This window comes from Sprattus sprattus (assembly GCF_963457725.1).
Source record: "Sprattus sprattus genome assembly, chromosome: 3".
Taxonomy (NCBI): Eukaryota; Metazoa; Chordata; class Actinopteri; order Clupeiformes; family Clupeidae; genus Sprattus; species Sprattus sprattus.
This window is the reverse complement of record NC_137922.1, coordinates 11,230,128-11,244,957: the sequence shown is the minus strand read 5'-3', so window position 1 is coordinate 11,244,957 and position 14,830 is coordinate 11,230,128. Positions and strand designations below refer to the sequence as shown.

The following is a 14,830-nucleotide window of genomic DNA, read 5'->3' as shown; positions in this document are numbered from 1 at the left end:
CCATCTATGGAGGAGATATAAAAGCAGGAGACTATGGGACTTTCTGGAGTAGTATTGAATGTTGCATTCTGAATAAACAGACCTGAGAAATCTGACTGCAGAATTTTGACAGTATGTGTATCAACATTGATGGAGCCTTAGAAGGGAGTCCTAGAGGAAGGGAATCACATTTATCTGGTTAGAGACTGAATTCCAGAATCCTTTGAGTGAGATTTAGTCCTTCTTAGTAGTGTCTTTCATTACATCTGTGTTCTCAAACATGAATTACTCTAAAAAACTTTAGTCTTGTGGTGTCGTCTCCTCTTCATGGCTTCTTGATTTCTCTCTCCCTCGTTCCTTCTCTCCCTCCCTCCCTCTCTCTTTGTCCCCATCTCATTTTTTTTAGTGAACACAGATACAGACCCAGCCGTGGTGAATGTTACTTACGCAACTAAGGAGGAGGCTAAAGAGTGAGTACTCCATTCCCTTCTTCATTTTACTCTTCCATTATCTCACTCTATCGTTCATTAGTTCATTCATTCATCTATGTTTTGCTGCGACAGTGTTGGTTCCAAACTTATGCCACCTTTAAATGATTATGTAAGCCAGATGGCATAAAGCATGGTCCAGGCAAATTGGACATTTCATGGATTATGCCTAATGTCATGCACCTTAGTGAGAAACACATGCGATTTTGCAGCCTTAACCATAAACATGGGCCTGAAAAATGGGCAATTTACTAAATGAAAGGCCAGTATCAAATCATGCCTTTGGATATTTTGTTCCAAGTAATTGCTTTGTTGCCCTAAACATTTAAGGTCTGTTTTGCCTTTGATAAAGGAGGCCTTCTCCCACAGTTTACTTTATCCTGCACAGCTTTTCAAAATGTGTACTTGGATGCTATGCGCTATCATACCCCGTGCGCATACCAAGGTAGTAAATGCAAAGTATTATTTCATGCACAGTTGTTAGCAATCTTCAGATACAGGCTAACATTTGCTAGGGGTGAGCGGATATAAACTTTAAATAGCACTGACATTGGCACAGCAAATGAGGTTTGGCTTCCCCTGCTCAGTGGGCTTTGGAATGGGCTTAGTGAGTTGACTGGCCACTGTATCAGTGTATGGCTGAGGAGCGAGGTAAGAAGGAAGCCTGACTTTCTTCAGTGCTCAGACTTGAAGGAGGGGGATTTGAGGTGGCTTGAGCAGCTTGTGTGACACTGAAGGTTCTGTCCGTGTGTGTGTGTGTGTGTGTGTGTGTGTGTGTGTGTGTGTGTGTGTGTGTGTGTGTGTGTGTGTGTGTGTGTGTGTGTGTGTGTGTGTGTGTGTGTGTGTGTGTGTGTGTGTGTGTGTGTGTGTGTGTGTGTGCCCCAGGGCCCTTGAGAAGCTGACGGGTCACAGTGTGGAGGAGCACTCCCTCAGCGTGTCGTACATACTGGACGTGGACGCCTCGCCCCCGCCGCAGGCCCCCAAGCTGCAGAGGGGGGGGCGGGCCAGGACGGGGGACCACCTGGACTACAGCGGCGCCGCCGGGGGGCCGACGGGGCACCGGCAACGACAGCCCGAGCTCCCGCTGCGTATGCTGGTGCCCACGCAGTTCGTCGGAGCCATCATCGGCAAGGAAGGTCTCACCATCAAGAACCTCACCAAAGAGACGCAGTCCAAGTGAGTACAGTGTTAACTTGTATATTCCCTCATTGTGTTTTACCTTTTGACCCTGGGAACGCATCTACGCATGCGCCGTGTTTTTGAATGTATACAGTTGTTGACCGTGCGCAATGAGAATGCAAGCTACGGAGTTGTCCTGTTCTGAACGTGAATAAAGTCACTAAAGTTATATGAACGTCGTGTTCATTTGGTTTAACATACAGTTCCACAGTGAGGGGCAAGTGGGCTGCTTTTGTTTGAATTGTGAGTCCTGATGGAAGTATACTGCCTCTGTCGTCTCACTCTCATCTCTCTTGCCATCTTGCCATCTTGCTATCTCTCTTTAATCAAAACTCTTCATTGACATGAAGGACTGAGTACTCGCCCAAATCCCAACATATGAGAGGTTCGCAGAGTAATTTGATTTCAGACGTACAATTTTAAATGGCTGAATGGCCGAAGAAATGAATTGGCGTAGTGTTTATCTTACTTTGTTATGATGGAATCTGTGTGTTGTTGTTTGATGCTCGATACTGAGCTTGAACCAAGAACCACAAAGAGTGAGTGGGAACCAGAGGAGTGAGACACGCTGACACGGAGACTAAGAGCTGTGGATGTGACAGCTGACTTTATTTCTGGTGTCCTTCAGAGATGTCTGAGAGTGAGGCAGACACTGCACGGCCCTCTAACTAGAATAACTCCATGACATTAAGGGTGTTACCGTGACCAACCCCAGTAAAAACGCAGACCATTTGTATCTGAAAATGTTTTCTCTCTCTCTCCTTCTCGGTCTCTCCCTCTCTCTTTCTCCTTCCTGTGTAAGCACTTGGGGGATTGGGGGCTTGTTATGCGAAGTCGGAGATGAGTGACAAATGGTTATGAAATTTTGAGGTGAAGGGGATTTTCATCTAAGCTTGTGGCCAAGAAAGTGAATGTTGTGTGTGTGTTTTAAAGGTATATTGATCTGAAGGTGTCAGCGATTGGCTTATTCGAAGGAATGTTAAAACTCCCTCTGCCCCCCCCCACCCCCCCCTTGTAGGGTGGACATCCACCGTAAGGAGAATGCAGGTGCGGCAGAGAAGTCCATCACCATCCACTCTAGCCCAGAGGGCTGCTCCTCTGCCTGCCGGATGATCCTCCAGATCATGGAGAAGGAGGCCAATGACACCAATGCGTGAGTGACCCCCCCCCCCCCCCCCCCAACAACCTTCAACCAGGCTTCATGTGTCTGGCATGTGTCCTCCGTCGGCACACACACAAGTTCCACCTCCTTTGGCAATCTGTGGCTTGCTCTGTCATTGACCTCCTTCAACTGCTACCTACTGCCAGCTGCCATCACAGAACTCTAGACGCCTTGTGTCTCAATGTCAGTCTGTCTGTCTCTTGTCCAGGGGACTCTACACGCCTTGTGTCTCATTGTCAGTCTGTCTGTCTCTTGTCCAGGGGACTCTAGACGCCTTTTGTCTCATTGTCACTCTGTCTGTCTCTTGTCCAGGGGACTCTAGACGCCTTGTGTCTCAATGTCAGTCTGTCTGTCTCTTGTCCAGGGGACTCTAGACGCCTTGTGTCTCAATGCCAGTCTGTCTGTCTCTTGTTCTGCTCAGAGCTGAGGAGGTGCCTCTGAAGATCCTGGCTCATAACAGTCTGGTGGGGAGGCTCATCGGGAAAGAGGGCCGCAACCTGAAGAAAATCGAGCAGGACACTGCGACGAAAATCACCATCTCCTCGTAAGAACCCTCCTGCCTCCTTCTGAGGCATAAATTATCTCCCGCATTCATTGTATAGTCTAGAGCACCCTTTTCTGTATATCTTATTGAGAAGGAACCTATTCTGCCATTTTAAAACCTTAACCTTATTCTCTCTCCTCTAAAGAGAAAGCACATCAGTCTTCCTATATGTTTTAAATTGTAGAAACAGTGCAGCTCATGTGACCTTTAGACTGAATTCATACCTGACTACCTGAACTTTCCTTTGAAATGATCACTGCAAGGTTTTTTTAGGCAAAGTTTTTCTATAGAACCAAAAACTGATGAAAAGGGATTACTAAAGCATTACATGGATAGGTGGATGAGGTATATTGAATGTCTATGAAGAGCTTTACGCACAAGGTAGGATATTGTGTATTGTAGTGGTGTGCAAAAATGTTGTTTTATCGATAAAGTGCTTAAAAAAAAATGCTATATAGCATTTTCATATCTCATTCCTATTGATATTGACACGGAATCAAATCAAATCAGATTGAAACGAATCATCAGCTTGTGACTCAGTATCTACTCAGTCTAATCGGGGCATCTGTGCCAATAAGTGTATTGTGTTCTCCTCTGTGACAGTCTATGGGTGTTTGGCAGAACTCATTTCTTTATAGTGAAAGAACTTGGGTAGTGGGTGTCTGCCCTATACAAATGTGTGTATTGAGGTAGTTCAGTTTCACTTACTTATTTACTCTCAGGGAGGAGTCCATCTTGAATTACTTGTTTTTTAAGTGTGTTAAAGGTATGTGTGTGTGCGCTATTTGCATACCCATACATCACATTTTGTGCTTCACTTAATCTCCTTATCTCTCGATCTCTGTCCGTACATCTGTACATAAACTGTGCTTGTATGTTTAGTTTGCAGGATTTGACCATCTACAACCCGGAGCGTACCATCACGGTTCGAGGAGGGGTGGAGGAAAGCTCCAATGCAGAGGTGGAGATCATGAGGAAGCTCAGAGAGGGCTACGAGAATGACATTGCTACTCTAAACGTATGTATACACATACATGCACCCTACACACCCATACATACACACAAACATACACATACAAACGCATACACATACAAACTGAAAAAGAACACACCGGAAAAAAAAAACATACATACTCACGAAACACACTATGGCAACTTTTAAAAGCAATACCAGCAGTCTGGGGAATCTTGACACCTGTGCATGCATATTGTGATTAACTACCCATAATGCCTCTCTCTCTGAGTAAGAACTGGGTGCAGCCTGCACTGAAGAGTTGCGAGAAGTGAATGAGGCGTTCCCGGGAATACGCCGGGGCACTCCCGTGAGCCCTTTGCTGATAGGCAGAGCCAAAATGAAATGTAACAACTCAATGTCTTGAGCAATCAGGCTGCTACGCCCAAATACCAGAGCTCCCCAAACAAAGCCTAACAGAATGTTCTGTTTGCCTAGCACGCCTCTAGGTATCAAGAGTGTTGATGCACAAGCACACAAGCACATGTGCGTGCGCAAACACATACAAACACACACACAAACTCACACACACACACACACACGCACACACACACACGCGCACACACGCGCACACACGCACACACACACACACACACACGCACACACACACACACACACACACGTGCACACACACACACACACACACACACACACACACACACACACACACACACACACACACACACACACACACACACACACACACAGACATATACAAACACACAAATGCACACACACACACATGCCTCAAAAACAGTTCCTTGGCGGTTTGTCAGGATGTGTACAAAGTTAACATTAGCTCATCTGTAGACACGTTACATACCTTTACAGTTTGTCCTCTCTAGATACTGGTAATTACAGGACTGGGTTGTCTGTGTGTGTCTGGTTTTTCAGACACTCTCTCTCTCTCTCTCACAATCACACAGACACACACACACACACACACACACACACACACTATCATACACATACTACATAAAATAAAACGGCAGTTATTGTATTTTCTTGTAATATATCAATGAGGAGCTTATTGTTGGGAGACACCATGCCACAAGTGAGCTCAGCCAATAGGAGAGAGCCATCTAGTGGAACTCTGTGGTAATTATGGCAGAATGTTTTACTTTCTTTTATGCCTTTCTTTCAACTGGTCAAGAGAACAAATCTAACACACACACACACACACACACACACACAAACACACAAACTTGGACATCCACTGGACCAGTGCAAAGCTTTTATGCCCAAACAAAGATGCGTAACTTTTTGCCTAATGTGTCACTCCCGCTCTAAGGCTTCATTCACACTTTTCTCTCTCTCCATCCCTCCCTTTTTCCTCTCCTTCACCCTGCTCTTTCTCTCTCCTCTGGTGCAGCAGCAGACTAACCTGATCCCGGGGCTCAATATGAACGCTCTGGGCATCTTCTCGTCTGGTGTGCCCCTCCTCCCCTCCTCCGGCAACCCCCACGCTCCCGTCCCCAGCCCTGCTGGATACAACCCCTTCCTGGTGAGCCAATGATGAACCATGACACACACACACACACACACACACACACACACACACACACACACACACACACACACACACATATTCACACACACACACACACAGATTCACACACACACATATTCACACACACACACACACACACACTGATTCACACACACTGATTCACAAACACACAGATTCACACACACACATATTCACACACACACACATAATCACACACACACACACATATTCACACACACACACACACACTGATTCACACACACACAGATTCACACACACAGATTCACACACACACACACACACACTCACACAATTGAGCTTGCGCGCACACACACACACACACACTTGCACACTAAACATCAAAGCAGCCAGAATGAAAGACTGGAGTGTGGTGTTTGCGGCTTTGGAACGGGCGTAGTTAGGGTGATTGAGGAGATAAGGGGCAGGTTCTGTGCACGTCTTTGTGGCATAGCACCTCACTGTTTGTTGTCATCTGTTGGTCTGAGACATGTGTGCGTGCTGTTTCGGAGGCTGAGGAAGGATGACGCCTAATGTGTTGTTGTTAAGTACAGTGTGTGCCTTAGTGTTGTGTGCCTCTCTATGTTGTGCGTCATCTCTGCCTATGTGTGTGTACAACCTTGCGTGTATGTATTTGTGATGTTTGTTTACATGCCACTGTGTTTGTTTGTGTTTGACTGAGTGTGTGTTTGTCTTTGTGCGTGATTGTGTCTGAGTGTGTGTGTGGGTGTGTGTGTGTGTGTGTGTGTGTGTATGTGTTGGGCCAGGAAGGTGGGCGTTATTAAGAAGGCTGCATTTCTGGGTAGACACCGTGTGGTGAAGGAGGCAGGGGGGGAGGGTGAAGTTCCTCTCCCTGCTGTTGCTGTGACTCACCTCAGGCTGTCTGACTGCTATCTGCCTCTTCTTAACACTCCCACTGTGCCCTGACTCACACTGGCAGTTTAGATGCTTGTCCGTGTGTGTGTGTGTGTGTATCTGTGTTTGTGTGTTATGTTTGCTTTAATTTATTTGCTTATGTCCTGTTGTGTGTGTGTGTGTGTGTGTGTTCTTGCGTGCGTGCATGTGTCATCTCTGTCCGTTTATTTATGTTTGTGCGTGTGTGTTTGTTTGTGTACGTGTGCGGTTGCAGTTCATAAATATACCCCAGCAAGCTTCCCAGAAGCTGGGACACACACGCGGTTCAATTGCAGTCAGGTTCTCTTTGATCTGTCTAGAGTACTCTTAATTCTGACATCATTCTCTTCTCCTCTTCCCTCTTCTCCTCTCCTTTGCTTTTTCTCCTCCCTGTCATCCTTTTTTCCTCTTCTCTTCTTCACTGACTTTCGCTCTCAGGGTCCTTCATCACAAATGGGAAGTCTTTATGGTCCACCCCCTGTTGGAAACCTACAACACCAACTCACGGTTAGTCTTCATACCCACCATCCACCCCTCCCTTCACAGCGTACCACACACTGTGTGATACATTTACAAGATTATTACATGCCATCATTAATAAGATTATTACATGCCACATTGTGTGAAATAATTTAATCTTGTCTGAATTGAGTTAATTGGCAGTCTGTGCGACATCATTAATCTTCATGACACATAACACAATACAAGTGTCTCTAATATTAAACCCCAACACTATATTTTGAGGCAAAGCCTGATTTGTTTGTATAAATGGATGAACACCGCCGGAAGACAAAGCTAATTAAATACAAAGTTTATTGATCAACATCCAAATTACAGCTAGCCTTTCTCTGCTAGGGTTTTGCCACTAGATTGACTGTAAACTGAGAACTTTAAAGCATAGCATATGGTCTCAGGCTGACTTTGGTGAGAGCTTCAGAAATGAGACATAAACACAAGTCCTGAGCATCATGTTGGCAGGGTGCTTGTTGCTGCTTGTTGACGTTTGATGAGTTTAAGCAATGTCATTTTCTGTCAAAACCCAGTCTCACCCAAAACCCAGTCTACGCACACACACCCACACACACACACACACACACACACACACACACACACACACACACACACACACACACACACACACACACACACACACACACAAACACACAAACACTTTCTCTCTTTTAATGAGTAAGACATTACCACAGAAACTGGCAAAGAAGGCAGACCTCATTAAACAAGTTCTTCCACATTTCCCACACCCAGGCCTATTTACTAGTCATTAGTAGTTGTTCAACAAAGTTCATGACCGCACACATAGTGACACCTGCAAAGAGCTCACAATAGCTGTTCTGTAACACCCACATGTCAAACTGAATAGACATAGAACATAGACATAGGCAATAGACAATATAGACACAGAATTTAATGATATCCTTGTTGTCCTAGTTACTGTTTTATTTTCCCAGCTGCTGAAACTACATACTAGAGTGACAATCAAAACTAAAAAAATCATATGCTCCGCGGAAAAAAAAACATTCCTCATTTTTCCAGGGATTGCTAGAGTGTTTGAGTTCTTCTGTAGCTGTAGCCTTGTGTGTAAGAGTCAGGCACATCCTGTCGGCACAGGCGCTCCCTATGGTATACTCTGTGTGAGGCCCACTTTGGAGAGCTGACCTGAAGAGGCATCTTTATCTCCAGATTATCATCTGGTCGTGCGTGGGAATGTTAGAGCAGAGAGCATGTTTTGAAAGTACCCTTGGGATAGGGACAGGGCAGAGTGCGCACTTGCCTTATGTAGAGGTGACTTTTGGAGTGTGCACTTTGAAGGAAGGAGGGGGATGCCTTGTGTGACGTGAAGTGTTCTTCATGCTGAGTGGAGCCCAGAAAGAGCTGAATTGAAGTGTGTGTGTGTGTGTCTGTGTGTCTGTGTGTCTGTGTGTCTGTGTGTCTGTGTGTCTGTGTCTGTGTCTGTGAGTGTAAGTGTGAGTGTGAGTCTTTGTCTGTGTCTGTGTCTGTGGCTCAATGGTGTTTTGAGCCCTCAACTTCGACTGCCAGGCAGCGGCTGCCTGGAAGGTGGTTCCGCCCCCAAAACTCTTATCCAATCAATGTGCTTCCCAACTCCAAACCTCTGGTCCAATCCAAACACTTTGAGCCCAAATTCAAACTTTCTGTATAGTGCTCTCATTCCAGCTCCAACTTCATTCCACCTCTCAGCAACGAGTGAAAGCTCCAACTTTACAAAGGTATGTAGCTAATATATTTCTATTTTAAACATGAAATGGCTAATTGTGTTTGCTTTAGGGCTGTACATGTAAGATGGGCCAGCTAATGTTATGTTTAGCATGCAATATGTTAACCATATTTAAAGATAGATCGTGCTAATCTTAGCTGTGGTAATGTCTTTTCAACCTGCTAGCTAGCTCAATCTGGTTAAAACATTAGGTAACAGTAAGCCTACAAAGTAAGATTTATTACTGTAGATTAATCACTGTATAAAATGGGCCGGCTAATGTTATCTATACCATGCAATATGTTAACATAAAGATAGATTATGCTAATCTTAGCTGTGGTAATGTCATTTCAACCTGCTAGCTAGCTAAATCTAATTTTAGCTGTGGTAATGTTATTTCAACCTGCTAGCTAGCTAAATCTGGTTAAAACATTAGGTAACAGTAAGCCTATAAAGTAAGATTAATTACTGTAGATATGTATTTAAGTGATTAATTACTGTAGATATGTATTTTAGTGATTGTTAATGGTTAGTGGTTATCTTTCAAATGACGTTGAGCTGCTTTGGAATAAGGGTAACTCTCAGGCAGCCAATTGGTTTTAGATACCTGTGAGGCACTTGATGTTGAGACTGGTTGACTACCAGGCTGCTTACTAACACTGGGTAACTCTCAGGCAGCCAATTGGCTTTGGGTGCCTGTGAGGCACTCGATGTTGATACTGGTTGACTTCCAGGCTGCTTTGGAATAAGGGTAACTGTCAGGCAGCCAATTGGTTTTAGATACCTTTGAGGCACTTGTTGAGACTGGTTGACTTCCAGGCTGCTTACTAACACTGGGTAACTCTCAGGCAGCCAATTGGCTTTGGGTGCCTGTGAGGCACTCGATGTTGATACTGGTTGACTTCCAGGCTGCTTTGGAATAAGGGTAACTCTCAGGCAGCCATTGATTTTAAAGAAGTGGCCATGCTGCCTGCTCTAAACCCCACTATGGCCACAGGGAGAGCCACGGAGTTCAAGTAATTTGCAATATTCCACATCCTATATCTGGGCTCTGACAGGTATAATAGACATTATTTATCCTGAATTTATGTTTTTATCTTTTCCTACAGACAACAGCTCCAGCACCTCGCCAACCAGGTGTGCTCAAATGAGGATTTTGGACTCCTTACACTCACCTTGGGACCAGGAATGGTAGAGGTGGTAGTTGACGTTTTTAAAAAGTGTGTTGACACACACATCGCAAACATTAACAATAAAAATAAAAAAATCTGTTGTTTGTTGTTGTTAATTAATAAAATAACTAGATGTTCTACATCACTGTGTATGTGTATTGAATTGGAAGTGTATTGAACTTGGCATCTTGATTTAACTAGTCTGATCATTTAGCTAGCTGGGCCTGAAATGAAATAAATAAATTTCAACACTTATTTCTACAGCTTCACATAAGGGTTTATTCCAGTAGAGTGTCACAAGTTAATGAAACCCCAACTTACAATAATTATTTAAAAAAAATGTATCATCAGAGGAAACACATGATGAATTGGAAGTGTATTGAACTTGGCATCTTGATTTAACTAGTCTGATCATTTAGCTAGCTGGGCCTGAAATGAAATAAATAAATTTCAACACTTATTTCTACAGCTTCACATAAGGGTTTATTCCAGTAGAGTGTCACAAGTTAATGAAACCCCAACTTACATTAATTATTTAAAAAAAATGTATCATCAGAGGACACACATGATGGAGGAGAGACATGACTGATGGGGTGTGACGTATTCTTTATTGAAAGGCCAAGGCCAAGTACAACACTCATACACACAGTAACCAAGTTGATACAGAATAATGTGAAAATGGTAAAAATCTAATTTCCTCAAAAAAATCCTCAGGAATATTCCCTTCAAGAATATCAAAGGATTGCTTGATTCTAGGGTCCCTTTCCTTCTTTAAGCCATCTTCGATTGACTTCAGCCAATTCTTCTCCATTGCCTGAAACGGGGAAAAAGTATGAAAACATAAGCCTATGACTCCCTGAGACACACATCCTAAACTATTTTATCTTGTGATGACCTGAACTGTAGGCTACATGGCCAGTGTTAAGCAGTCTAAAGCATAACATTAATCCACCATGCCTAGATTCCTCTCCACTGGCTGTCACAAAGTCACCTGTATGAAGTCTATTAAAAAGCCTATTACAACAACTGGTGGCTGCCTCAGAGTTATCCTTATTCCAAAGCAGCCTGGAAGTCAACCAGTCTCAACATCGAGTGCCTCACAGGCACCCAAAGCCAATTGGCTGCCTGAGAGTTACCCAGTGTTAGTAAGCAGCCTGGAAGTCAACCAGTCTCAACAAGTGCCTCAAAGGTATCTAAAACCAATTGGCTGCCTGACAGTTACCCTTATTCCAAAGCAGCCTGGAAGTCAACCAGTATCAACATCTTGTGCCTCACAGGCACCCAAAGCCAATTGGCTGCCTGAGAGTTACCCAGTGTTAGTAAGCAGCCTGGTAGTCAACCAGTCTCAACATCAAGTGCCTCACAGGTATCTAAAACCAATTGGCTGCCTGAGAGTTACCCTTATTCCAAAGCAGCTCAACGTCATTTGAAAGATAACCACTAACCATTAACAATCACTAAAATACATATCTACAGTAATTAATCACTTAAATACATATCTACAGTAATTAATCTTACTTTATAGGCTTACTGTTACCTAATGTTTTAACCAGATTTAGCTAGCTAGCAGGTTGAAATAACATTACCACAGCTAAAATTAGATTTAGCTAGCTAGCAGGTTGAAATGACATTACCACAGCTAAGATTAGCATAATCTATCTTTATGTTAACATATTGCATGGTAAAGATAACATTAGCCGGCCCATTTTATACAGTGATTAATATACAGTAATACATTTTACTTTGTAGGCTTACTGTTACCTAATGTTTTAACCAGATTGAGCTAGCTAGCAGGTTGAAAAGACATTACCACAGCTAAGATTAGCACGATCTATCTTTAAATATGGTTAACATATTGCATGCTAAACATAACATTAGCTGGCCCATCTTACATGTACAGCCCTGAAGCAAACACAATTAGCCATTTCATGTTTAAAATAGAAATATATTAGCTACATACCTTTGTAAAGTTGGAGCTTTCACTCGTTGCTGAGAGGTAGAATGAAGTTGGAGCTGGAATGAGAGCACTATACAGAAAGTTTGAATTTGGGCTCAAAGTGTTTGGATTGGACCAGAGGTTTGGGGGCGGAACCAGAGGTTTGGAGGTGGGAAGCACATTGATTGGATAAGAGTTTTGGGGGCGGAACCACCTTCCAGGCAGCCGCTGCCTGGCAGTCGAAGTTGAGGGCTCAAAACACCATTGAGCGTGTCTGTGTCTGTGTCTGTGTGTGTGTGTGTGTGTGTGTGTGATTGTGTGTATGAGGGATTCCTCTTTAGTGCGAGGGGGCAGGGAAGTCCAGGTCAGCCCTACACCCCCACATAGTGTACAAGTACACACACACACACACACACACACATATACACACACAAGCACACTCAAAAAGGTTCACTCTTGACAACCCCCATCATCATGTACTTATGTACGTATGTGTGTGTGTGAAAGTGTAAATGTAACTCAGACTGTGTGTTCTCTCCCAGGTTACCGAGCAGGAGGTGGTGTATCTCTTCATTCCTACCCAGGCAGTGGGTGCTCTCATTGGGAAGAAAGGACAACACATCAAGGAGCTGGCACGCTTTGCTGGAGCCTCCATCAAGGTCAGAGCCTTTAGATGTATTACATCCAAGATGAAGTATATAATCAGGACAGTGTGATAAGGGGATGGTGATGGGTTTGGGTGTTTTCTATTCACTTTAGATCGCTCCAGCTGATAGCCCAGACTCCTCAGAGAGGATGGTCATCATTACTGGACCTCCAGAGGCTCAGTTTAAGGTAAAGCCCAACACTTTATGATGCCCTTTGTGTCCTACTCCACACAAGCCATGCCAAGGTTGTTTGTGCAGTTCATAAGAGCCACAGATAAAATGTCTGCATTCATCATGTCTAGTGAACATTCGAGGAATCCATGTCCAATCCAGGACACTGACTGCAAGGGACCCTACATAGCTTCCCTAGCCTGTAGGGTTTACTTTTTTTTTTTTTTTTTTTTAACAAACATTTAGTTATTAAATAGTTTGAACCACAGTTTAGACCGGTTGCAGAATTGGAAATTAATTTCTGACATTTATCATGACAGTTTCCCCTTCCTCTTCCCATGCCAAACGTCTTACCTTTCACTCCAAATTATTCCTTGGTGTGGGGATAATATCTGCGTCCTCCTGTTGTGCTCTGCTATGATCACCTTACTCATCCTCGCTACCCTTCTGACTCTCACCCACTCCTCCAGGCTCAGGGCAGGATCTTTGGGAAGCTGAAGGAGGAGAACTTCTTCACAGCTAAGGAGGAGGTGAAGCTGGAGGCACAGATCAAAGTCCCCTCGTCTGCAGCAGGCCGCGTCATCGGAAAAGGGGGGAAAACGGTGTGTGTGTGTTGTGTGTGTGTGTGGATGTATTCACATGTTTATGCCTGTGTGAAACACCTCTGCATGTGTTTTACCTTGCTCAATATCAATAGGGGCTGCTTTTGTAGGTGCAGATACATATATTATAAATGCAAACTTTCACGTGTACATACACAAATGCTTTGCTTTAATTTGTGAATGGTGTTGACTGCCTTAAAAAAAAAAAAAAAAAAAAATGTCTTTATGTCTGTCATGTGTGTGTGTGTAAAAAGTATTTTCTGTGATGGAACAGCGCATTTTTTTTCCAATTCTGTTCATTTGTGTGTGAATGATCCTTTATGCCCTTTTTGAACTTTGAACTTTGAACTTTTTATCACCCCTGCAGGTGAATGAGTTACAAAACCTCACCAGCGCTGAGGTCATCGTTCCACGCGACCAAACGCCAGACGAGAACGATGAGGTGTTTGTAAAAATCATCGGACATTTCTTCGCCAGTCAGGTATGTGCCATGATGCAGAAACTCTGGAAGTGGCTCATGCTTAGGGTGTCTGATTTGAGATTTCTCACGATGTTGTGTGATGTTGTGTGACTGTCTACATGCCAACTTGTGTGTATGCATGTTTTTTGCGTGTGCACACACTCATGCATACGTGTGTTGTGTGTCTCTGTGTCTCTTGTGTGTGTGATTTCTGAACAGACTGCACAGAGAAAGATTAGAGAGATTATCCAGCAGGTGAAACTACAGGAACAGAAGCAACATCAGGCGCCACTGACAACACAACAGTCAATGTGACCTGCCGAGGCAAAGAACCAGCACGCAGCAGTCCATGAATGTACTCCCTCACTCCAGAACTGGAGTCCAGAAGGGAGACGAGGAGAGAGAAAGAGAGAGACGGAGAGAGAGAGAAAAAAAAAGAGAGAAAGAGTTTGCAGCAGATGACCAAGAGCAACAGCAGTGGAGAGAACAAAACCAAAGAGCCTCATGTGGGATGGACTGAAGAGAGCAACTGGCAAAGCATGGCACTGAAGCACACGCGAGAGAAAGAAGAATGGCCAGAAATGTCTCTGAAACTCAACTGTTCGGAGCAGGGTAGACAGAGATAGTAACTGAAAATTGTATATATATATGTATATCCACATATATGTGTATATGTACTATTTTCTAACTGGAGTGTGGCCATTATGGACTCATAATAGTTCAGCCACTTGGAGGCCGCTGAGTTTTCCTCAGCAGTTTGGAAATCCGTTCTCTAGGTTTACCTTAGAGCATTTAAAATAATGCTTTTAAGCCCACGTGTGTAGGG

General features: G+C 43.9%; 1 protein-coding gene across 1 annotated transcript in view; it reads left to right on the top strand.

The window, feature by feature from the left end:
- Positions 1–14,830, top strand: part of LOC308362120 (insulin-like growth factor 2 mRNA-binding protein 2) — a gene marked incomplete at its 5' end in the record, with an annotated part of 35,789 nt that extends 20,959 nt beyond the window's left edge. The window contains 12 exons of the mRNA XM_080834633.1: positions 386–449; positions 1,353–1,643; positions 2,665–2,799; positions 3,230–3,352; positions 4,235–4,370; positions 5,737–5,868; positions 7,225–7,293; positions 12,667–12,783; positions 12,884–12,958; positions 13,413–13,544; positions 13,912–14,025; positions 14,224–14,830. Of these exons, the coding sequence (XP_080690759.1) occupies positions 386–449; positions 1,353–1,643; positions 2,665–2,799; positions 3,230–3,352; positions 4,235–4,370; positions 5,737–5,868; positions 7,225–7,293; positions 12,667–12,783; positions 12,884–12,958; positions 13,413–13,544; positions 13,912–14,025; positions 14,224–14,319 (1,484 nt within the window). The 3' untranslated portion in view covers positions 14,320–14,830. The remainder of the gene's footprint in view (positions 1–385; positions 450–1,352; positions 1,644–2,664; positions 2,800–3,229; positions 3,353–4,234; positions 4,371–5,736; positions 5,869–7,224; positions 7,294–12,666; positions 12,784–12,883; positions 12,959–13,412; positions 13,545–13,911; positions 14,026–14,223) is intronic.